This window comes from Monodon monoceros, unplaced genomic scaffold, assembly GCF_005190385.1.
Source record: "Monodon monoceros isolate NGI ecotype Baffin Bay Population unplaced genomic scaffold, NGI_Narwhal_1 Super_Scaffold_18, whole genome shotgun sequence".
Taxonomy (NCBI): Eukaryota; Metazoa; Chordata; class Mammalia; order Artiodactyla; family Monodontidae; genus Monodon; species Monodon monoceros.
The window spans coordinates 43749245-43772796 of NW_021703774.1; the positions used below are offsets into that span (position 1 = coordinate 43749245).

Consider the following 23552-nt stretch of genomic DNA (forward strand, 5'->3'; position numbering starts at 1 on the left):
ATCCACGTTATTTTGATAAATGTGGTCCGTGGACCAAACTTGGAGAAACACTGAACTAGAGTGGTATGAGTTGAATTATGTCCCCTCCAAAATTCATGTTAAAGTCAGTACCTCAAAATGTGACCTTATTTGGAAATGGAGATTTGGTTAAGATGAGGTCATACTGGGTTAGGGTGGGCCTCAAACCCAGTACGACTGATGTCCTTATAAAAAGGGAACATTTGGACACACAGACAGGCACATAGGGAAAATGCCATGCAAAAACTGGAGCTACGGTGCCACAAACCAAGGAACTACCAGAAGCCAGGGGAAAGGCTTGGAACAGATCCTTCTCAAGTGCCTACAGGGGAATCAGGACCCTACAGACGTCTTGATTTTAGAAGTACAAACTGTGAGACCATAAATTTCTGTTGTTTAAGCCACTCAGTTTGTGGTACTTTATTACAGCAGCCCTAGCAAACTAATACATAAAGAATAAAACACAAGCCAGAGTTTAGGACTGGGACAACATTTAAAGCAGGATCAGAGAGGAAAACAGGCAGATTGCAGGTTGGCATCAATCCCTAATTTATCTTTCTCAGTGCCTGACATAAAATAGAAGTTGATAGTTTTTATTTTTATTAAACACTGTCCAAATATACGTTGTGTAATTAAAATATTGAGTGAAATCTTATAATTTATTACTTTACTGGGTTGAAATTGTCCACAATGTTCCATTGTTAAATTTTCATCTGGATTATATAGTAATTGGAAAGATAGGCTTAAATCTGGAGTTGCCTGGAAGACAAATGGAATGCATAAATTGTCATTATTCATAGAGAAGGTAATATGCAAATGTGAAATTCCATACAAGGCAAAAATGCATTGACTGATCACACTGTACCTTTAAGAAAGTTGTGACTGTTTCAGGTCACAGAGGCACTATTTAGAGTACAGCGAGTGGGACCATGTGTCCAGCAGGCCACAAAGTCATGTGCCTACCTGAAGTGGGAAGTTCATACTCTCTCTCTGGAAAGATGAAGTCTATGGTATTAAAGGAATGTAAAAGGTATGTACTTGAATAGTTTCATTTGCAATAAAAGTGAACACTGCTGTCAATTATCAGAAGACAAAAACAAGAGGCCAGTGGCAAATGTCAGTCTTTTTCTCCTTAAGAAAGGTATAAGAATTATAGATATCTTAGATCCTGTTTCCTTCCACAATTGAATTGGAAACAAAACAAAACAAAAATCTCCTTGCCTCAATATTTTAGAATAAAAAGTTGTAAAGCTTCTATTGCAGATGAAGGGCCCCAACATTTTTCCTGCTCCCATAAGCATATACGAAATAGTTAATGATAAAGAATGGTAGGGAGTGATGACAAAGAGCTCCTAGAAATATGTCTACTAATTAAGCAGAGGGATCAGATACAAACAAGGTTAGGTGTAGATGGCTTAAGCGCCCTCACCAAATCAGGATAGGCTTAACAGGACATTAACCTGGAAGCTTTTGCCAAACTCTAAACAAGTTTACCTCACGAAATCCCCTCACCTTCAATCTAGGAAGCTTTCCAGTGTGCCCTTCAGAGTCCCATGAAGTTGCTGTCAGCCTGCTATACCCCACGCTCTCCCTGAACAGGTTTGTCTTCTGGGGACAAGGTGGGTGAGTGCATGGGGATAATTAAGGTTGCTATCTGGTCTCAAGGTTATTTTCTTTTTCCAAGAGGGCAAGTCCAGCAAAGAGCTGACCCAGTGTCGCCGAGAGGAGAGCTGCACTCAGACAAAACAAATCCCGGGGACTAAAAGTAGAAGTAAACAGCTTTTCAGAGCAACACTGATATAATATTAGGCCTTCTCTGACCTCTCCAATTGTTTTCTCTAAGTTACTGAATCCTCTCACCCCTTTTCGTCGGCGTGCCTCTGCTCTTCCTCACAATCACCACGCTTCCTCCTCGCACCACCCTCCTACAAAGGTAAGGGCAGACGGGAGGCTACAGACTCTTAGGTCCACTGCGGCCAGCTCCAGTCCTAGGGCTGTTGCCTAGATGTACGTCTGACACCGAAAAATCTAATCTCTCACGTCTAATCTGTCTGGCTATATTGTGCCTCCAGGGGATGGCAGAACAGGTGAGGGCGGCTGGAGGGAACCAGTTCCCGCCCTGAAAGGGCGAGGGCCGACGGCGCGACAAGTGGCGGGCCCCGAGCACCCGCTCTTCCAAAGATCACCTTGCTTTGACCTAGTTGAGCTGCGCAGGACGGAACCAAACAGGGCGGGGGAAAAGGGTGGGGGCGGGGCCAGCGGTGGGCGGGGCCTCGAGCGCTATATTGCTGTGCTCGCCAGTCATTTGCCGACGCTTTCCAGCCGGAAGCGTCGGGGAGGCGTTGGCGGCGGCTACGGCAGCGGCGCACGTGGTGACGTGCGAGGGGGTGAGGCGCTAGCGGACGGCTGCGGCGGGGGCAGTGTCTCCGGGACGCGCGTGGAGGTCGGTCTCTCGGAACTGCTGGCCACAGTTTCGCCGCCTGCGGCTTCAGCGCCGCTGTGCCAGCGAGCCAGCGAGCGAGTCCCTGCGAATTTCCGGTGCGCTCCCCTTCCTCGCAGCCTCTGCGGGCTGTTCGCTCGTCTCCCCGCTCGGTCGCTCCCTTCTCGGTGGTCTCGAGACGCTTTCCGTTGGGCCGATTACCGCCCGCTTCCTTCTGCTCCCCTTTGAAGCTCCAGAGATGAGTTTTTCCATCTCTTCAGAGATGAACCAGGTAATACGCGCTGGTCCCGTCGACGGTGGAGGAGCAAGAGGGCGCAGCCAGACTGCGAACTGGGGAATGGCGCGGAGCGGTGCCGGGTGCCGGGAGGAGGACGCCCCAAGCCGCGGCCGCTGCCGCCGTCGCTCTCTGGGGGCGAGGAGCCGCAGCCGAGCGGCCCTCGCGCTCCCGGTGCTGCTGTGGTTGCCGGATCGCGTTAGCGGCCAAGGGCGGGCTCGGGCCGCCTCGGAGAGCGCTGGAGTCGAGGAAGCAGGGCGTGAGGAACGAGAAGTTTTTGCACGAGGGGTCCTCGGGGGCCTGGGTCAAGACGCTGCGCGCGGGCCAGGGATGACCTCCCAGAAGGAGGGCGCGGGAATCTCCGTTCCTGCTGTCAAGAATCGATGCCCAGTGTTGGGGTCGGCCCGGGGTCTGGACTCTCTTCCGTGAGCCTTCCCAGGGCCCGGCGAGTGTGGGCGGGGAGCTGGTCCAGGGCCCCATCGGTACCCCGGGCCTGGGGTACGGTGGCACCGCGCCCCTGATCGCCGTGGGCCGCGGGGTCCTTTGTTCCCGCTCCACGTTGCCCGCTTTTCTTGCCAAGCGCGGGGAGAAGGGGGCGGGAGGAGGGAGGAAGGGAGCGGCTGCCCTGACGTGTCGCGCTGAATGACTGCGGGGCTGGCCAATCCCGGGCGGGGGTGTGCAGACGCTGGGCGCTCTGCCTCCCAGCCTTCGGAGTGGGCTCCCGCCCCGCCGCGCGGGGATGAAGGCCTGGGACTGCAGGACTCTCCAGTCACTCTGGGGCGCTCGCCACTTTGTTTTTGCCAAAGAAAATCGGCAGAGAGGTTTGCTCTTTTTCCGTCCTTATGCGCATCTTGCAAAGGGACTCTGGTTGTAAGCTCGTGATGGTAGGAAGGTAGTAGGCAGTATCAGATTGAGGATTGACCGTAGGGAAACTTGAACCACAAATACTTTAGAAATAGATTTACTTTTCCCCCAATACAAAGTAGACAGATCTATTGTTTGAGGGCGCTGACGTTTCAAAAACTAGATAAGTAGAAATCAGAGGCCTAAAGGGTTTATTTTTGTTTCCTTAATGCCTGTTGTCAGTCATGGAGGATTAGAACACCCTGGCATCAAGCTGTTCTTTGAGAGCTTGCGTGTGGTGATCTTCTGTCTAGTAGTAAATAACAACCCTGTAAGCATAGTACTACTCTAAACAGTTCAACAATTACAGCATGGACTAGACTACCAGAGACATATTTTTTAAAATAATTCTAGCACTGGTGGTTGTTTAAGGATAACAGTATACTGATGTGAGTAGCTTTAGGCATAACCATGCCAAAACTTCTGTCTGAAAGATGCTGAAGGAGCAGTTATTCTTTGTATATCTGGAGATGAGGTGTACACTGTTTAGAATTGGATTGAGAATACTATAATTTAATACCAGCTGGCAGGCTACTTGTCAAATATCTATAATTTGGTAGTGAGAGGTAAAACTGGACTAGCATCACTGACCTAAAGGAGACCCAGAATGGTTTTTCCTGTTTTCCTAATAGATGAAATCTCTATCATTAGTTAATATTAATTTCTTAATTGTCTTAATTTGCAGGTCTGTTTTTCTGACTTTTCCCCCCAAAACAAAGTGTTCCAGGTTTTGGTTTTAGTTTTAAATTAGTGTCTTTTTGGCTACTTATTGGGTTGGCCAAGAAGTTCGTACGGGTTTTTCCTGTAAGAAGTTACAGAAAAATCCGAACGAACTTTTTGGCCGCCCCAATACTTTGGAGTGGGGTTTTGTTTTTTCTTGATTGAAGGATATTTTAGGTGGCAATTGAATGTGTTTCGCAAATAAGTGTTGTTGTTGTTTTTTTTAATGCAAAATGTTTTCCTGTTGGGGAACTGTCTTAATCATTGATATTAAGATGAAGTACCCCTAAAAATAATTTCATTGACTTTTCAACAGTATGATTGTATAGTCAAATCTACAAGAGGGTTGGGGAGCCTCCTACCTTGTGCTAGAGAGTGTAAATGGAGGAATTAATGAATAAGGGAGTATTTCTGAGTTTCTGTTAGAACCACAGAAAGTACATGATTATATTTACTTGTAAACTTCAATTACCGCCTTGTAAATGATTTATAAACCGATACATCGCTCACTATCCTTACACTTTTGGTATCAACCTGGATGCCCAACAGGTACCTCAGCCTTATAATGTCCCAAAGCAAACTCCTCTTTTCCTTCCTGACTTTAAGCATGCAGCAAACTAAAAATGTCTCTATTATGCTTTTTGGAATTCTAATTTTGATATTGATGCCACATATCTACTCTAAAATATCCTTATTACCTTAGTTAGGATAAGCAAGGGTTATAAATAATTTCCCTGCATCCATGTTTTACCCATTCCTCCAGACCATCCCCTATATTTCTGCTAGTGTCCTATGCCTCTGGGCTAAAAATTCTGCTCTGTTTAAACCTTAATGTTGATCTCTTTTACTTCCTCTCCTACTGTTTACCATATGCATCCTGCAAACTACAGTCTATTTAAACAGAGATCGCTGCAGTTTCTGGAATATGTGTGCTTTCATACCTTTTCCCCCTTTTGTTTGAACTGTTTTCACTGCTTGGTTTGTCTTTCTGATTGGTCTGTGGAGTGTTCAAGGCTGGGGAATGGAGTTAACTTCATTGTGTTATGAGCATCCCATTCCAGACTGTGCCTGCCATATGTTTGGAGCCATAAATGTTTGTGGGATATAAGAATTACAGAACAATGAGGTTAAAAGCATGGAGTGAGTGAGTGAGTTTGGTGAGTTTTGATATAGATGGATCGTTTCAGACATTGGGAATCTATAACTTCTGGTTTTTAAAAGATTCATTGACTTACTTTGTATTATAACGTCTGTCCTTTAAAAATGGAGTAGGTTACTATTTTGTGAGTTGGCTACCATCAAAAGATTGCCTTGAAACTTAAATAATACTTGTAATTTGCCTTGAGGTTTTAAGGATTCTTTGAAAGTTTGATAACATTTTATCTTGCTCTTACTGAAGGCCCAAGAAGAATTTGGGGGCAGGTCATATTGTACCTACATTTTTTACAGCTCCTTGATAAGGCTTACTGAATTGTATTTGGGTTCAGCTGATCTTTTGGGGGGCTGTGGTAACATGTGAACTTCTGGGTTTTACTAAAGCAGTTTAATTACTCATTTATAAGTCATCTGTATCCCTTTTCTTGCACTGGCCATATGAAGAAACTGAAGACTGTTTACCAGAATATATTGCATTTGATCTCAGTTTTAATTTTAAAAGTGGATTAGTCGAATGTGTTTTTTAAATATCAAATAAAATTCTAAATTTTATAATTTTATGTAAGCCTGGGATGTTGGGGCTTTTGGTTTGGCTTTTCAAAGATAAAAAATTCTCCGCACATTTTTATTCCATCAGTTTTTGAGCTTGAGTTTCATAGACCAAACTGAGATCTATGACTCTGTGGAATGGCTTAAAACTCAATTTGTCCACACTAACTTTACTGAAAGTGAATGTGAACTTTGAAAGACATGGTTTTGCAGGCAGAAGCTGAGGTGACCTCCTCCAGCTTGGGGGTGGGTGAGAGTAGGGGCATATAGTATATAAGGATGGTAATTAGATAAAGTTTGTTGCATTAACTTAAATGTTGAGTGGACTTGGGCTAGCTTTTAAAGTCAAGTAGGGTTATACGGATCAGCAGATGTTAAAGAGATGAGGTTCATGTTAAGACCTTGCTGTACGAGAAAATCATCGAGTACTAATGTAGTAGTACTCACTCTATTGCAGAACTAATAATATTGTACAAATTTGTATGGCAAGAGTTGCTCCAAAAATTCTCCAGTATTTTCTCCCAAAGGACTGAAGTGGTTTTAACCATCCAGGTTTTTGTTGTTCTTGTTGTTTTCCAAAATAAATTTAAGGTAGAACTTTCAATTTATCAAATACACCCACAGAGATACTGTGAGTTTGGTTCTGGGCCACTGTGGTAAAGCGAGTCACGCCAATTTTTTGGTTTCTCAGTGCACATAAAAGTTATGTTTACACTCTACTGGAGTCTATTAAGTGTCCAGAACATTATGTCTTTAAAAATAACATACGTACCTTAATTTCAAAATACTTCATTGTTAAAAAATGCTGACCATCAGCTGGCAACTCAGGGTTGCCACAGACCTTCAATTTGCAAAAAAAAAAATAAAAGGTAGTATTTGTGAAGCAGAAAAAGTGAAGTGCAGTAAAACGAGGTATGTCTATATATTTATAGATGCCATTTTTATTCTTGGTAAGATCAAGGCTAGTTTACAAATAAATACTGAATAAAACTGGTCAAAGTTTAAAATACTTATAAATCTCCCTTTGTTTTTGGTTTTTCAGAGGGCATACATTTTAATAATATCCAACATAACTTGCATGGAGGGGTCCCCCCCTTTCACCCTTGCATAGATTTTCCCAACTTGAGCTAGGTCTTGGCTGAAAATGTTTGAAGGTTTCTTTTGGATAGTGTGTTCTCTCTGTACATAGAATTGTGTGTTACTTGGAAAACATTTGTTATGTTAGAACTGGTTTCTTAAGAAAAGCTGAATTAACTAATCTGGATGCAAGTGTAGAGCAGAGGAAATCAATATTACATAAAGGTATGAAATACTTTCATTGCAGGAGTAAGCATTGACAACAGTCCTAACCTGAGTCAGAATACTCAGGTTTCCTTGAAATAAAACCTAAGCTATGGAGAAACCAGTGAAGGCGTACGGGATACAGATTGCGCATGTGTTGCACTTAATACAATAGTTTGTTGAAATGGAACTGGACTAGCCTTCAAGTGGGTTCTGGGGTAAGGGACCGTTCACATTAACAAAATTGTTAGATTTAGAATTGTGGGCTTGATTGATATATAAGGAAAATACAGGTAATTTGAAGATGTCCATTTAAAAAAGTATGCACATCTTTCGCATAATTTCTTATTTAGTTCTGGTTTGTTGAATTAGTGGTGTAATAGCAGTTCAGATGATTAAAAAATAAGTACCATCTGACTTTGACACTTTTAGTTAATGACATGTGAAAATGGGGAGAGGACTGAATGTGATTTCCCTGAAGATTTGATTTGAACCAGAATTGTTCCATTGGTAGTTTATTACTGTATATGAGAAAAATGATCATACAAAGCACAGACATTAATATTTTCCTTTTTGTTTATTTAGTTCATTTCAACAAATTACTCATCTTTATATTCAGGTTTCTAGGCTAGTTGTTTTGGTGGGAGGAGATGGGAAGGATACAAAGATAAAGAAAACAGAGGCTCTGCCTTCAAGAGGCCTTGAATCAAGGAAGATAAGCCAGTACAGACCAGCTGGAAGATCACACATACACACTTTCAGAGAGGGTTCAGTATGTGGAGGATGGGGAGGAACTACTCAGCTGAAGGGATTTGGCAGGGGCTCTGGAGGTAAGATTTCAGCGGGCAGAGGTTGGGTTAAGGGTATTCCAAGAAAAGGGAACTTGAAGTTACAGAGGTGGGTACCTACAGAGCACATTTTGGGAAACAGTATATCTGGTTTGACTGTAACATTGTATACATGTCGGGGAATAACGATGGTTGCTTGCTGGCTGGTAACAGACAGAACACATGTTTGTATATTAGTTGGAATCTAATAGTAAAGAATATTAGAATTAACCAATATTTATATTTTCCTCTAATTTTGTGCTTGTGTATCTCACTTAAATGGTAAAAGTTACTAGCTCCTTCTGGGGAGGGATTTTATTTTTTTTAATCACCTGAGTGGTTGCAGGTTAAATGAAAATGCTTATGTATAGTTGCATTCGTGTTATTTTCTGTATTGTGCCATTTACCTCAAAATGTCTTCAAGATCAGACTTTGCATGATCTGATCTACCTAGATCATTGGCAGTCTTTGATCATTCTGAATATCCAACAATTGTCATTATTACAGATTATGATGCATGATTATCACAGAAGAAGTTCGTGTCTATAGCTTTAAAGGACTTGATTACATCATTTTCAAGCCTGATAGTTTTGGAATCACCATTAGAGCTTCAGACACCTCTGCCTTCACTTCAGCCACCTGTCTTCATACCTCAACAAAGCGCTGAGTTTCCTTTGTCCTTGATTATTTAAAACACCCCGGAAATACATTTCTCACCAGTATAGTAGGTAAGTGGATAGTCAGTGCCCAGTGCACACATTTTTTTTTTTCTGAAGACTGTGCCAAGTACACTAACAGCCTTTCATAATTTTTTTAAAAGGCGAAGTCAGTAATATTCATAGAAAACATTTTTTTCCTATATTTTCCTTTCTATAAACTATTTTGAATTTAAATAAATCAGTTAATTCAAACTGAAATCTTCTATTACCACTTTTTAATGATGCATTTTGTGTAGCCATTAGTCACTTGTTCACAAGAAACGGTGAAATGGAAAATTTTTTAAAGAACATACATTTCTATCTTGTATGTTTATGAGATAAGTGATTTAAAATATATGAAACCTGCAAAGGGAACAGAATTTTTAAATATTTTTATTTTATTGGCGTATAGTTGATTTACAATGTTGTGTTAGTTTCAGGTGTACAGCAAAGTGATTCAGTTATATATATACATATACAGTTATACATATATTGATTCTTTTTTAGCTTCTTTTCTCACATAGGTTATCACAGAATATTGAGTAGAGCAAAGGGAACAGAATGTAAGTTAGTCGTATATATCAGTGAGTAAAGGAATGACTGCAGCCCCAACCAAGGAATCTGTATGTGATGACCACTTCACATCCTTCCAGGCTTTTCAGTTGCTTGTTATATGGGTTTGGGCAGGGCTGGGTTTACATTTTTTTTCTCCTTCACAATGAATGTACTAATAGGAATAGAAACCTGGCCAAAATTGCTGGGACACCATAACACTACTGTATGAATCCTTGAAAAGACTTAGGACCAAAGTATAGGGGTACAAAGGCTTAGACGTTCAGTGCCAGTGGTGTTTTAGCAATGTTTTTGTATGATAACATTTTTATGTGTTGTTGATAGGATGAAATTTGAAAATTAAAAATACTGCATTACTCTTTAAAATGTTATAAAAATCACCATTCATTCTTTCTTCCTGCCCTTTAGCCAAATTATAAGGAAAAATGATTCCCAATGGATATTTAATGTTTGAAGACGAAAATTTCATTGAGTCTTCTGTTGCCAAATTAAATGCCCTGAGGAAAAGTGGCCAGTTCTGTGATGTTCGACTTCAGGTATTTAAAACGTAATTGGAAACTTACAGAATTGATCTTTCATTACTAAAAACCATATGTTCTTGGATTGGCTTGTTTTGTTTTTCACAGGAGGCATTTAATGAAATAAGTTTAAAAAAGAATGATTTACCCAGAAATGTAAGATGAAGGATACGATATAGTAATTAGCTAGATAAATACATAGTCCACAATGCTTCTAATGTTAATTCCTCACTTTGCAGGTCTGTGGCCATGAGATGTTAGCACACAGAGCAGTCCTGGCTTGCTGCAGCCCCTATTTATTTGAAATCTTTAATAATGATAGTGATCCTCACAGAGTTTCTCATGTTAAGTTTGATGATCTCAATCCGGAAGCTGTTGAAGTCTTGTTGAATTATGCCTACACTGCTCAGTAAGTTCTCTGAAGTACATCATATAACTAGGGAATGAAATTCCAAGTCCCTCTAAATTTATTTAAATTAAGTATCTGTGTTTCAAGGCCTTGGTATGATAAATGATAAAGAACCTTTTTTCTAATAGGTTGAAAGCCGATAAGGAATTAGTCAAAGACGTTTATTCTGCAGCAAAAAAGCTGAAGATGGACCGAGTAAAGCAGGTAGAGTAACAGAAGTAATATACAAGGAGTACTGTTACTAGGGGGTCTTATTTTATATGATTAGTGTGTACAGTTTGTTATAAGACATCTGTTGGACTCAAGAACTTGAAAATGTCCCTTTTTTTCCCCTAGAGAACTGAATATGTATGTAATTTTAACTGCTTAGCCAATGTAACACAGCAGGGTCACACTTCCTCTCAGATAATTCAAGCTACAATCTTGCTCTTTCAGTAGTCTTCTCTGGCAGGGTAAGTCTTGATTTTCTCAGTTAATCATATAACTCATATCCTTAATTCTCCGTTCTTCTACACTTCTCGGTTGTTCTTTAGAAGTATTCTTTCTAGAATTTAATGCCACTGAGAAGTGCTTAATAATTTACAGGAAAAAAGGCATTTAATCCTCTAATGTGGGAGTCAGAAAACTGCAGGCCTGAGGCCAGCTGCCTGCTTTTATAACATCTTATTGTAACATAGCCTTCATTTACATACGGTCTATGGCTGCTTTCCACCTGCTGTGACAGAGTTGAGTAGTTGTGAGAAAGTACGGCCCACAAGCCTAAAAACTTACTTTCTGGCCCTTTGAGAAGAAGTTTGCTAAGCCCCTCACTCTGCTTAAAAATCCTTTTGTGGTCATAGCACACGTCCGTGAGGTTAGAATTCCAGGCTCTCCTTAATATAGTTGCTATTCTTCCAAAACTATTTTCTGATTGTCTTATGTTTTGTTCTGGCCAAACTAAATTGTTGCAGCATCTTCCCTAGTTTCTATGTGCATTCAGCGTCGTCTCCTCTGTAGAGCCCCATTCAGATTACTGCCTTTATGAAGTCTTATCTATTATTCTAGTTGGAAATACTTGTCCGAACATTTCATGTGCATTTTCATAGCATTTCAGTTTGTTGCATTTTTTCTTATATATTTGAATGGCATTCTTTGATGTTTATCGTTTGTATACATGTATTCTTCCTACTGTTAAACTTGTTCTAAGGCAGTGATTTTTGGTTAATCTTTATATATCCACGTAGTACTTACACACTGAGTATTAAATATTTGTTAAATAAAATGTATGTAAATGTTGGCACTCGTGTATTTCTTTTCCAAGGTTTGTGGTGATTATTTACTATCTAGAATGGATGTTACCAGCTGCATCTCTTACCGAAATTTTGCAAGTTGTATGGGAGACTCCCGTTTGTTGAATAAGGTTGATGCTTATATTCAGGAGCATTTGTTACAAATTTCAGAAGAGGAAGAGTTTCTTAAACTTCCACGGCTAAAGGTAAAATCTATAAAGATGAAAGATGTAAAGGTTAAATAAAGAGATACATACTACTTAGTTCCAGGAATGTAATCTTTCTCCATGTTTCAAGCAAGTGAGTAATGGTTATGAAAAAGACAATACATTGAAACCATACGGTTATTTTTAGCAGTGTAATGGTTTTCTGCCTACCAGTTTGTTTACTTTCTTTTCTTTTTCTTCTTTTTTTTTTGGCTACTGGTTTCCTTAAAAATTAGAGTAAGTGTATGGAGTGCAGTTGGGCATCTGTGACCTCTTTATTATGAAATTGAGAATTAGAGGCTCAACACTAATCCATGTGTCTTTGTTTTTTCCCAACTCTAGTTGGAGGTAATGCTTGAAGATAATGTTTGCTTGCCCAGCAATGGCAAATTGTACACAAAGGTAATCAACTGGGTGCAGCGTAGCATCTGGGAGAATGGAGACAGTCTGGAAGAGCTGATGGAAGAGGTTAGTTTTAAAGTAAATGGGATTCAACAATTATTAAAAATTATTTTGCTATAACATGAAGGATTCCCTTTCACTTTTATTTTATAACCATGACCCTAAAGAATTTAAATTTTGCTATAGGTACCCCTAAGCTGAGAAACAGGGGGGGTGTCCAGGTGAGCTGAATGAACTGTTCAGTTTGGTCTTCTGCTTTTCTTTTTTTATTTCTTTGCTTATTATGTGCTGTTAACTTTCTTTAAAGTAGCATGTAATTTGCTTTAGAAATGGGAGGTGGTACTGAAATTTTCTGTAGATTCTTAATTTTTCTTCACAGGTTTTTGCTTTAAATTGACAAGTAGGTAAAAGCTTCTAATGGTTGTTCCTCCCCATTGATTTATCTCCCCATAGGTTTATTAACAAAACTAGGATACCCAAGACTGAAGAAACAAGAAGAATCCTCAAGTGTATTGACACGTAAAGAAGCAGCAGTCCTGCCCCAGTTCTCCTAAGAAAAATCCGCTGTGGGCAGAGAACGATGATGATTTAATGGTGTTTACTCCTTTACAGGATTCTTATCTTTAAAGCTTTGTGTTTTTCAATGGTGTTGTTCATACATATAGTCACTCACTTAACTTGGGCTACTTTTTGAAAAATACACAAGAAAAAGTTGACGGAGAAATGGTGGGAATTAAACATGCAGATGGAACAGTGGAGTGACCTTGAGTTTATCCCTCCACTTAAGCCTTTCGGATTCACTAAAGGCTTACCAAACCTGTTAGGCCTTTAAAAATACAGTTATCATTATGCTCTAAAAAGGCTAACAGGTGATTTTTAAATTCTATATGGTTTCCCACTTGAAAATCAGATGCATTAGCCATATGTTTGCATCTGTTAAGGGAGGTGTCTCTGTAGCCTGCTTGAATTTTTGCACTTGTGTTTTATCTGTTTTTCTTGACATTGCTTGCGCAGGACGGAAATATGTTTATGCACATTAGACCACTTACTCTTCAAAGGTGTGAACCATATTCAGTATTTTATTATAAATATGTGTATTCTTTAAGAGCCTATATATTGTACTAGTGCCTTTTTTTCTTAATGCTGTATCATAGAAGCTATGAAAAAACGAAGATTTCTTTCAAGCCAACCAAGCCAAGGACTCTTCAGCCAGTATTAGAAGATTCTGTATCTTATTTTTGTTTTTTAAATTTTTACCACCATGACATGTATTTTCTTTACTTTGGGATCCTGCCAGAGTAAGATGTCAAGAAGCTCAAGAAGCACACTGGAGGTTACCTTGAGGCGTTTGTGTGATCTGCATACTAGTGGAGTAGCCATGGAGACAGTAGCCACATGGGTGTTCTGTTGCTGTTTTGCAGGTTCAAACCTTGTACTACTCAGCCGATCACAAGCTGCTTGATGGGAACCTACTAGCTGGACAGGCTGAGGTGTTTGGCAGTGATGATGACCACATTCAGTTTGTGCAGGTACACATTGCACATCTGAGGTAACCTCAGGTTAAAATTTGATTAGAGCATTTTATAGTATACTGAAATTTTCCTTTAATAAAGGAAAGTGGAAGACCTTCATTGGTATGACTGCACAGAAACACTTGTGGGAGAAAACAAGCATACCTTTCATACCATTACTACCATTTTTGCCACATAAAAAGAAACTAACAGAACAAAGTAGGGAACCCCACTTAAGATTTTTTTCTCAATCAAATAGGATTTATAAGCAGTAAGAAAAAGGGCCAATAAGATGAAGCAAAATAGAAATTATTTGTTATTTTGGTCAGATTATAAAAAATAGTTGTTTGTAATGGGAATGACCGTTAGACCCAATTTTTTAAAAAAAATCTCAGGTATAAACTTTTTCAGTTTATGGATAAATAACATAGAGAAAAGAATACAAATCATAAATGTCACATAGTGAACCCACTGGTTTAAACACTACCTGGGTCAAGAAGAGACTTCTAGCATTCTGGAAGCCTTCCTCTTGCCCCCTTCCCAGTCACTGCCCTACACTACCCCAAAGGAAGCCATTATATCCCAACTTCTGAAGCATTAGATTAGTTTGCCTGTGTTTCAAATTTACGTAAATGTTTATACAATATGTATTCTTTTTGTTTGGCCTTTAGCTCAACATTGTGAGGGATAACTATAAAGTAGGCTGAGTCGACCCAAGTTAATGGGTGTTTTCCTTTAATAATTAGAAGGTAGATGATAGACTCAGAAATAACGTGTATGGTGATACTATCAGGTGTTCTGTGTCAATAGTGGCTGAATATTTTTATTTTCACAAAAAGCTTTTGGGGCTGAGTTAGTTGAGAATTTTGTTCATGTTTGTGCATTTTGAACATTGAGGATATTTTCTCTCTTATCTCTCTAAACTGTAATTTAATGGTTTTTTAAAGTACTCTTTCAACAAGCAGTGGTTGAGTGCCTGATAAGTGGCAGGCCGTGATGTTAGGTAAGAGGGCCCAGAAATGTGTAAGAGACAGTTTCTGCTTCCGGGACCTTACAGGAGTAGGTAAAACAGAACAGATTTATACGAATTACCTACGGAAGACATTAAGGGGAGGGTGGAACCAAAAGGAGAAAAACTAGGGAAATTTCACAAAGGCGACATTTGAGCCATCTGGGGATGTGGAAGAGTTTGCATAGCAGATAGAGGTGTGTCAGATAGCAAAGGATACCTGTGAAAGGAGGATACTGTTGGAATTGCAGGTCACATGACTGGGAGAGTAGGTAAATAACACCTGATCGAGGATTATACTTTATTCTACAAGTAGTGTGGGACTTTCAAAGAATTTTAGACAAGGGAGTAGAGTGATCTGAACAGATATATTTCACAACTTTAATAATAGTGAAAAACTGGACAAGAGTCTAGCAATAGGGGGATTGGTTAAATTATGGTATTTCCATACAGCAGAGATCTGTATGTTCATTATCATATTTTAGACAGAGAGTTAACTATCAGGTGGCAGTCTCTGGGTTGTGGGATTCTAGCTCATTTGAGGGTTTTTTTTGTTTGTTTTACTTTACTAAATGCATCGAACCCTTCTATTTTTATGACCAGGTACAGAGGGTAGATTAAAGCTTGTGAGACCAATTTGTAGACTATTACAAGCAGTAGTTCAGGTGAAAAGATGAGGGCTTGATCTAAGGACGAGAATGGGAAAGGGTGGACTCTAGACATTTATAGTTACAAAGGTCTTTAGTGATTGTTTAGATTAGGAAAATTAAGGAAACGAAGAATTTGAGGGTGAGTAGGACTCTGACCTGTGTGACTTATTCCAGGGAAGTGCCATGAATAGAGATGATGAAGTAAAAAGGATGAGGAAACACACTAAGCTTCAGGAAGAGAAAAAGTTGAGAAGCCGCCATTGGAATCAAATTGTGTTGTACAAGCTAGCTAACATAGGAGAAGGAAGTTTGAAGGAGGACTGGATTGTTAACTGTGTCAAATCATCCTCTGGGAGGTCATGTAAAAGAAGATTAGGGATATCTCTTCTACACTGGTTTTAGGAAGCCACTTTGTAACCTTTAGTGGGTATAATTTCCAGAGAGTATTAAGGTTAAGAAACGCTTAGCTTCAAAAGTGATGGCGGCTGAAAAAGAGCGAGCTACCAGGGACCACCCCTTGGGGAGGTCAGAGGCAAAGAAAGTGTGGGCCAGTGGGTGGGCTGAGTGGGAGGAGTTGATAGGGTAAAGTTTGAAAATAAAGGAGAGTAAAGAATTAGGTTTGAAAGTGTTCTGGAAGGAACATAAAAGAGTTAACCAGCATTTCTATATAAGGCTGGTTAGTTACATAACGCCAAGTAGTCTTCATTGTTACTGTGCTTTTTTTTCACATTTGATTTTCTCTCAATTAAAGCCATACATTAGAACAGGTTTCTTACTACAGTGAAAGCTCTTAATCAAGCATCATCAACTTGTGTTACTTTGGATCCCTTCTTCCCACAGATTGGGATAGGGTTTTATGTACCTTGTACTTCCTAGTAGCACAGGACACACCAGACTATCATAGTATAAAAGAGTGGCTTTATACTCAGAATTCCTAATCCTTATTTTTCTTGCATTGCCTTAGGCAATGCATATTTTCTCTCTTATTTTCAGTATTTTTACCTATAAAATGGAGAGATATATTGCCCTTACTGGATTAAAAGAGACAGTGTGAATAAAGTGCCTAATAACACCTAGGTACATAATAAATGTCTAAATGGAATGTAATTATAACCATTAGCATGGTACATTCTCCGCCTTTTCTCAAAATAGCCTACTTAAGCTATAACCACATTTGCTGAATTGCTTACACCAAACTTGATAGTTTTTTCACAGCTTCAAGTAGCTATCAAAATCTTTTTCTCTATTGTTTCATGGCCTTTATCTTCCACTCGAAACAAATTTCCGTTAGAGATTCTGTCTACCCATGAGGCTGTGGCCCTGGGGATCAAAATAAGTGGATGAGCAAACTTGGCCAGGTACTGAAGGTGGTACCTATTCATTCAGCAGGCAGTTCCTACCAGGGTAATTTGACTCTTCTAATGACATGTGATCATATCCTTTGGAAGTGTCAAGAGCTAAAGTAATTGGAAGAAAACCATCAAAGAGAACTCATACACGAGGGTACAATGTAATCTTCTTACAGTCATTTGAAAATTTGCAGCTTTGCCCATTTCTCCCTCTTTTATGTTCTCATGTATTCCTTTAAAAATGTTTGGTTCTTTTAGTATTATTGCTTCCTTAATTTCTGATTACCATTTTTACTTCTGTGTTTTGATGTAGTTTTACTTGTCTAGAAAACCACTCTAATACCTTTAAGGTAATCCTAAAGAAATATACTTGTAAATATTTCTTGTAATTGCCACTTTTTTTTCCTGTAAAATAACTTTCAGAGAGATTGGATGGATATATGTCTGCTAATATGAAGGATACCAGTACATATGATTTAGTTAAGTTTGACAGTTTCATGGAGATAGTGGGTTAAATGTATTCTCTCAGTTAATTCATGCTGTTTTAGATTTATAACATTTTGGAAGATTCTATACTTAATATAAAGACTATGTGGATTATGAAGGAGGAGGTTCCGTTTTTTCCTCTCTTTTCTGAAACTTGACCCACAACATGTTTTTTTAATTGTTGAACTTGAACTTTTTCTTGACCAGGGTAGGTGTAGTTGTTTCCTTATTAAGTGGAGATGGAAGAATGCCAGTGATGTGTGTCAGTCAGAAAGTGTTGTTTTGTGTTAAACCTAGGTGTGCTATAAATGTCATGCATAAGTGGAGGGTACTAAGGGTTTTCTCAGTGTTGTGGAATAGCTCAGGAGCAAAGGTACACCAGGTATGGTCTTTGGCTAGGTTTCTGTAGCTGCCTTTTGATTTTGCAGAAAAAGCCACCACGTGAGAATGGCCATAAGCAGATAAGTAGCAGTTCCATTGGATGTCTGTCTTCTCCAAATGCTACAATACAAAGCCCTAAGCACGAGTGGAAAATCGTTGCTTCGGAAAAGACTTCAAGTAAGTGTATATTACACTTGTCAGATTGCCTTCAATTTATTTCTTTTTTTAAGAAGGAGTTTTAAGTGGAACCATATAATACTTCTAAAGTCATTGAGGAAAAAACTCAGAAGCAACTAAATTTGGAAAAGAGTAGCAGGTCATCCCCTGTCTGGAATCTGGAGTCCAATTCAGGATCACACAACAACCAAAAGTAATAAAAATTGCATCTTTAAACATGGAACTCTTGTGCTTACAGATAACACTTACTTGTGCCTGGCTGTGCTGGATGGTATTTTCTGTGTCATTTTCCTTCATGGGCGAAACAGCCCACAGAGCTCACCAACAAGTACTCCAAAACTCATTAAAAGTTTAAGCTTTGAGATGCAACCAGATGAGTTAATAGAAAAGCCCATGTCTCCTATGCAGTACGCACGATCTGGTCTGGGGACAGCAGAGATGAATGGCAAACTCATAGCTGCAGGTAAGAATAGAAGGATGAGTGACTTATCAGAAACCTTCAGCTGGCTAAGCCTCTATAAGTGGACGTTTATGCTTGCTTGTGACATGTAAACTTTGGAAGACAGGGTTTATTTAATATGCCTTCTTCTGTGACATTCCACTTTACCACATTCTAAGAAGACAGAAATAAAAAGTCAATACTATAGTATTGTCTAGCCTTCAAGTTAATGTCTGTCTCTAATTCTTAAAAAACTATGAAGTGGGTAATTGTTCCCTCCTAATTTTCAAGTCAAGACTAAGCAATTTACTTACACTCATAATTTTGTCATTCAGCTGTTATAGGCACTTAGTTAAAACATTAATGTGGCCTTATTAAGTGTGTGGACAAAGATTCTTTTTCTCATTTGTACAGATTACTCAAACCATTCTAGACCAGAAAGGCTGGTCCAGTTTAATACTTTAAACATAACTCTTTGTGGTTCTTGTACCAGGTGGCTATAACAGAGAGGAGTGTCTTCGAACAGTTGAATGCTATGATCCACATACAGATCATTGGTCCTTTCTTGCTCCCATGAGGACACCAAGAGCCCGATTTCAAATGGCCGTACTCATGGTAAGTGCACTATATTGCAGGAAGAAGCAGCCCACATTTAGCTTTTTCTAAGAACTTGAGAATGGCGGAAATATTAACCTCTCGCTTTTGGCATAGGGCCAGCTCTATGTGGTGGGTGGATCAAATGGCCACTCAGATGACCTGAGATGTGGAGAGATGTATGATCCAAACATAGATGACTGGACTCCTATTCCAGAATTGAGAACTAATCGTTGTAATGCAGGTAATACTTTTCTGCTGAGATCATCAGTATTTAAGTATGATAATTAAGTTATCAATTTATAACCTTATTTTATACTCACATAGGAGTGTGTGCTCTGAATGGGAAATTATACATCGTTGGTGGCTCAGATCCATATGGTCAAAAAGGACTGAAAAATTGTGATGTATTTGATCCTATAACAAAGTCATGGACAAGCTGTGCTCCTCTTAACATTCGTAAGTTGATTTTTTTTTTTTTTAAAGACCTGTGAATCAATGGTATGTGTAGCGCACACTTACAGTTTGGGGAGATAGAATAATAATTTTGGTTTGACTTGATTTTATAGGTAGACACCAGTCTGCAGTCTGTGAGCTTGGTGGTTATTTGTACATAATTGGAGGCGCAGAGTCTTGGAATTGTCTGAACACAGTAGAACGTTATAATCCTGAAAATAACACCTGGACTTTAATTGCATCCATGAATGTGGCTAGGCGAGGAGCTGGAGTGGCTGTTCTCGGCGGTGAGTGTTGGGATTTGGAGAGCTGAGGAGTAGGTAGTAGCAAGAGTTTGTTCTAAAATTCCAAGAGAATGTCAGTGATAACTATCCACTTGTATAATTAAGGATTCAGAACTAGCCTTCTTTTCTGACGCAGTGGGGATTGGTGGTTTGTCTTTTAGAAATGTCTTTTCTAATCACTCAGTACTGGATATATAACATATTAATCCATCTTCTTCCATAAATCATACTCATAATGCATCATCTTGGAATTTGAGTTTGTTTCTTTAGAGCAAGAATTTTAAAAAATTTGATTTGTAAAACAAAAGAAATGGAAATCATCTAGTCTTTTCTAATTGTCTACTCCATGCCTAATTGGAAGGGATATTTTTAGATTATTTTTAACAAGTGTTTGCGAATCATCATATGTAGACACAGTTTTCACATCCATTTTATGGATTTACATAATGTTTAATTACATAATTACAATAATGAATTCAGTTAGAATTGTTTTTAGAACAAAGCTTGTGGCTCAGCTGGTAAGAGCCTAAGTGTGTAGGCACACCAGTAAGTAGCCTACTGGCCTGCAACCCCTGGCCTACTATGAGCCTTGTCGGTTCTTTTATGGGTAAGTACATGGATGCAGGTAGGCTAAGTGACAATCAGATGAGAAACTAATGAATTCGAGAATCACTAATAAGGTTTTTCCTTAAGCTCCAGAGAATATTTAATGCTAACATTTTATTTGTCTGAAAATAATTTAACTATTAACCCTGCATGTATATTTGAAAATAATCATAGTTCAGTCTGTTTCCAAGAAGAAATTTCCATGCCAAAATCATTTTATATAGTTGGAGAGCTCTAGAAAATGTTCAGTTATCTGAAACCTGCTTTCCTATAACTTACTTTGAATCTTAGTTCTTATGCACTGGACTAATAACAAAACTTCCAGTGCACAGAACTACTCTGGTTTGTCACTTACTAGTTGCATCTCTAGGCAAGTTGTCCAACTTCTTTGTTCATTATATCTTCATCTGTGAAATGGCAGTAATAGAAACAACCACAAAGAATTGTTGTGAGAATTGCACTGTAGTTAGATGGTGCCTCCCCTTCCTTTAAATTGCCTGACTTACACATACAAATGGGTTCTTTTCAACTCTATTCCATTTGTATCCCCAGCTTCTAGGGAGTGCTTGCTACATTAGTAGGCATTCAATAAATACTTTCTGACAGAATGAACAGGCTTTTCTACCAAGAACCACTGTTTTAGCAAAAGATCAATTTGAGGGTTTCTTTCTTAGCCTCTCTAGATTAACCTTGTCTCTTTTCTCTTTTAGGAAAACTGTTTGTAGGTGGTGGCTTTGATGGTTCTCATGCCATCAGTTGTGTGGAGATGTATGATCCAACTAGAAATGAATGGAAGATGATGGGAAACATGACTTCACCAAGGAGCAATGCTGGGATTGCAACTGTAGGGAACACTATTTATGCAGTGGGAGGATTTGATGGCAATGAGTTTCTGAATACGGTGGAAGTCTATAACCTTGAGTCAAATGAGTGGAGCCCCTATACCAAGATTTTCCAGTTTTAACAAATTGAAGACCCTTTCAAACTAACAGGCTTAGTGATGTAATTGTGTTAGGTAGAGGTACACTTGTGAATAAGGAGGGTGGGTGGGTATAGATGTTGCTAACAGCAACACAAAGCTTTTGCATATTGCATATTATTAAACATGCTGTACATACTTTTTGTGTTTATTGGGAAAGGAATGCAAAGATGAAGGTCTGTTTTGTGTATTTTTAGGGCTACTTTGGTTATTTTAGTTTTTTGGAAGTTGATATTGTAAAAGAATAAACCAAGAATTGATTGGGCACGTCATTTCAAGAAGTCCCCTCTCCTCCACATTTGTTTGCCAATTTGCACATTAAATGACTCTTCCCTCAAATGTGTGTATTATGGGGCAAGAGAGGTAGGGTTTTAAGATATAGGCAGTTGGGTTTTTTAAGGTCCCTTTTCCAATAACTAACTGGAACATTCTGTAACAAAGAGACTTATTTAACTAGATGACAATGACTATTTTTGTTTTTATTAAAAGAAAGCTTACATGCCTACCGAGGTTTAATCTTTTATGGTGGCCTTTTTATAAATTTTTGTATTCTCAGCAGAGTGCTTTACTTGTTGAAGTAAAATGTGGCAGGTTCAAATTACTGAAGCAGAGTGACAGTCTTAAAAGTATGCAGTGAGGTGTTTTACACGCCCAGAATGCAAGCTTCAGAGAGCTCTTGCCTCAGCTGCAATTTTTTTTTTTTTTTTGAGAATGCAATACCAATGTTTATTGGAATGGAGTTGCTGAACAGTAACATGGCTGTGATTTTTATTTGATACACTGTTTTTAAATACTTTGACTTCTTGGGAGTATATTTTATATAGCAGAACACTCAATATTATATTAATAACAGTAAAGAACAGTGAAGTATTTTATCTTCTAAATAATTCCTATTTTTTATTTATCATTAAAAAAAACAATCCTAAATGGCAGCCCTTGATTGTAAAAAAAAAAAAAAAAAAAAATACCTTAAACTGTATTGGGTTTCTGAATGCAGCCTTTATCAGAACTATGTTTTTGTTCAGTTTTCCTATTCATATGGATAAATACTGGTTGGGGTGGTGACTTGGTATCTAATGTGTAATGCTACACATATAACTTACGGTGCCAAAATTAGAACATCCTAATGCTTGCTGCTGATGCAAACATATTAAAGGTACTTTGCAGGAAATCCTTGCACCATGGGATTACTATCCAAATGTTGTTGTGTACTCATTCATTACTGAAAGTTTTGGGGGGAAATTTTTTTTTTTCCAGTAAAAATGAGCTTAAGGTATTTGTGGGAAAGTAGTTAACTGGCATCTTATATCTGAAATAAGGACTGATGTAAAGGGGGTTTTTTAGTTTTGTTTTCTCTGGGAAGACAAAGAGGCACACAGGAATCTAATGAGCCAACTGGGACAACATGACTATCCACTGGCTAACCTGGGTGAGAAGAAAATTAGGTATTTTTTTTACAAATGTTCCGCTGGGACTTCTTTGACACCTTATTTCACTCATCTATCCCCACAGAGAACCAACGAGAAAGGAAATCAGTTTGCCTGGTGGCTGTGTAGTTCCTGACTATCACTGGTTTGGTTCTGGGCTAAAACTGGGTTGGCAGATTTGAATTTGCCTAGTATGATGAATATTTTTAAAATAGATCTGTATATGTTCTATTTATTTAGCACAAGGAAATAAAATTTTAGTGGGGGGAGTCAGTGTAAAATCCTTGAAATCACTTCTCAATTCCTATGTAACATGCTTAATGCAATAATATGTGGGAATACTTTGGGTCAAAGTTTACCTATATTACCATTGATGCCAAACAGGTAGTTTGGTAGCCAAAATTATGTTCTTTAAGTATGTTTTGAATATAAGAAGGTTTCATAAAGAAAAAAATAGTGCTCAGTGACCAGTTCTGTTTATCCACATTTAAAAGGTAATTTTTTTTTTTTTTTTTTGAGGGAAGGACAAAATGGCATAGCCTCAGCATAAATTATTTTCTTTTTAAACCAGTATGGGTTTTGGAATAGTTTAGAAATGATATTGGTAATAACTGCTCTTGCAATCAATAGTAATAATGCACAAAACATACTAGACTAAATCCCTAAAAGAGTAGCAAAACTATAAAATACCTGTTTGAATTAACAAAACAATTGATTATACTCAAGCATAAATCACAATAAATTCTTTTACTGTGATTTTCAAGGATAGGGTTTTGATTTTTGGCTTCTAGTATGTCTTAAATACTTTACCATTTTCAATGTTTTAGAATTCCTTACATAATCATATTTTAGGAAAAGACCTGGATTTGGGAATATCATTAGTGCTTAATATATTAGGTGTATGCCCTATAATCTCTCCAGATCTCAGAATTCTTAACTTAAAACTGAAGTAGGCAAAGGAGA

General features: G+C 38.6%; 1 protein-coding gene across 3 annotated transcripts; it reads left to right on the top strand.

Moving 5' to 3' along the window:
• The first annotated feature begins 2327 nt into the window (after nt 1–2327).
• IVNS1ABP (influenza virus NS1A binding protein) lies at nt 2328–23345 on the top strand. 3 transcript variants are annotated; one of them, XM_029227712.1, is made up of 15 exons: nt 2328–2729; nt 8675–8895; nt 9847–9974; nt 10196–10365; nt 10494–10569; nt 11666–11839; nt 12182–12307; nt 13663–13770; nt 17675–17804; nt 18043–18267; nt 18737–18858; nt 18955–19081; nt 19165–19296; nt 19407–19580; nt 20894–23345. In XM_029227712.1, the coding sequence occupies exons 3-15, from the start codon at nt 9864–9866 to the stop codon at nt 21145–21147; spliced, it is 1929 nt and encodes a 642-aa protein (XP_029083545.1). In that variant the 5' UTR covers nt 2328–2729; nt 8675–8895; nt 9847–9863; the 3' UTR covers nt 21148–23345. The 3 variants fall into 3 exon arrangements, with proteins under 3 accessions (XP_029083545.1, XP_029083546.1, XP_029083547.1); XM_029227713.1 differs by having other exon boundaries at nt 2329–2556; XM_029227714.1 differs by having other exon boundaries at nt 2341–2461.
• The last annotated feature ends 207 nt before the right edge of the window (nt 23346–23552 follow it).

What these genes read in the sequence shown, in the direction of transcription:
- IVNS1ABP (XM_029227712.1), top strand. Translation starts at nt 9,864, where the DNA reads ATGATTCCCAATGGATATTTAATGTTTGAAGACGAAAATTTCATTGAG. An exon ending in AGATGGACCGAGTAAAGCAG is followed by an intron (nt 10,570 to 11,665) that starts GTAGAGTAACAG and finishes TTCTTTTCCAAG; the next exon opens with GTTTGTGGTGATTATTTACT. An exon ending in ACCACATTCAGTTTGTGCAG is followed by an intron (nt 13,771 to 17,674) that starts GTACACATTGCA and finishes TTGATTTTGCAG; the next exon opens with AAAAAGCCACCACGTGAGAA.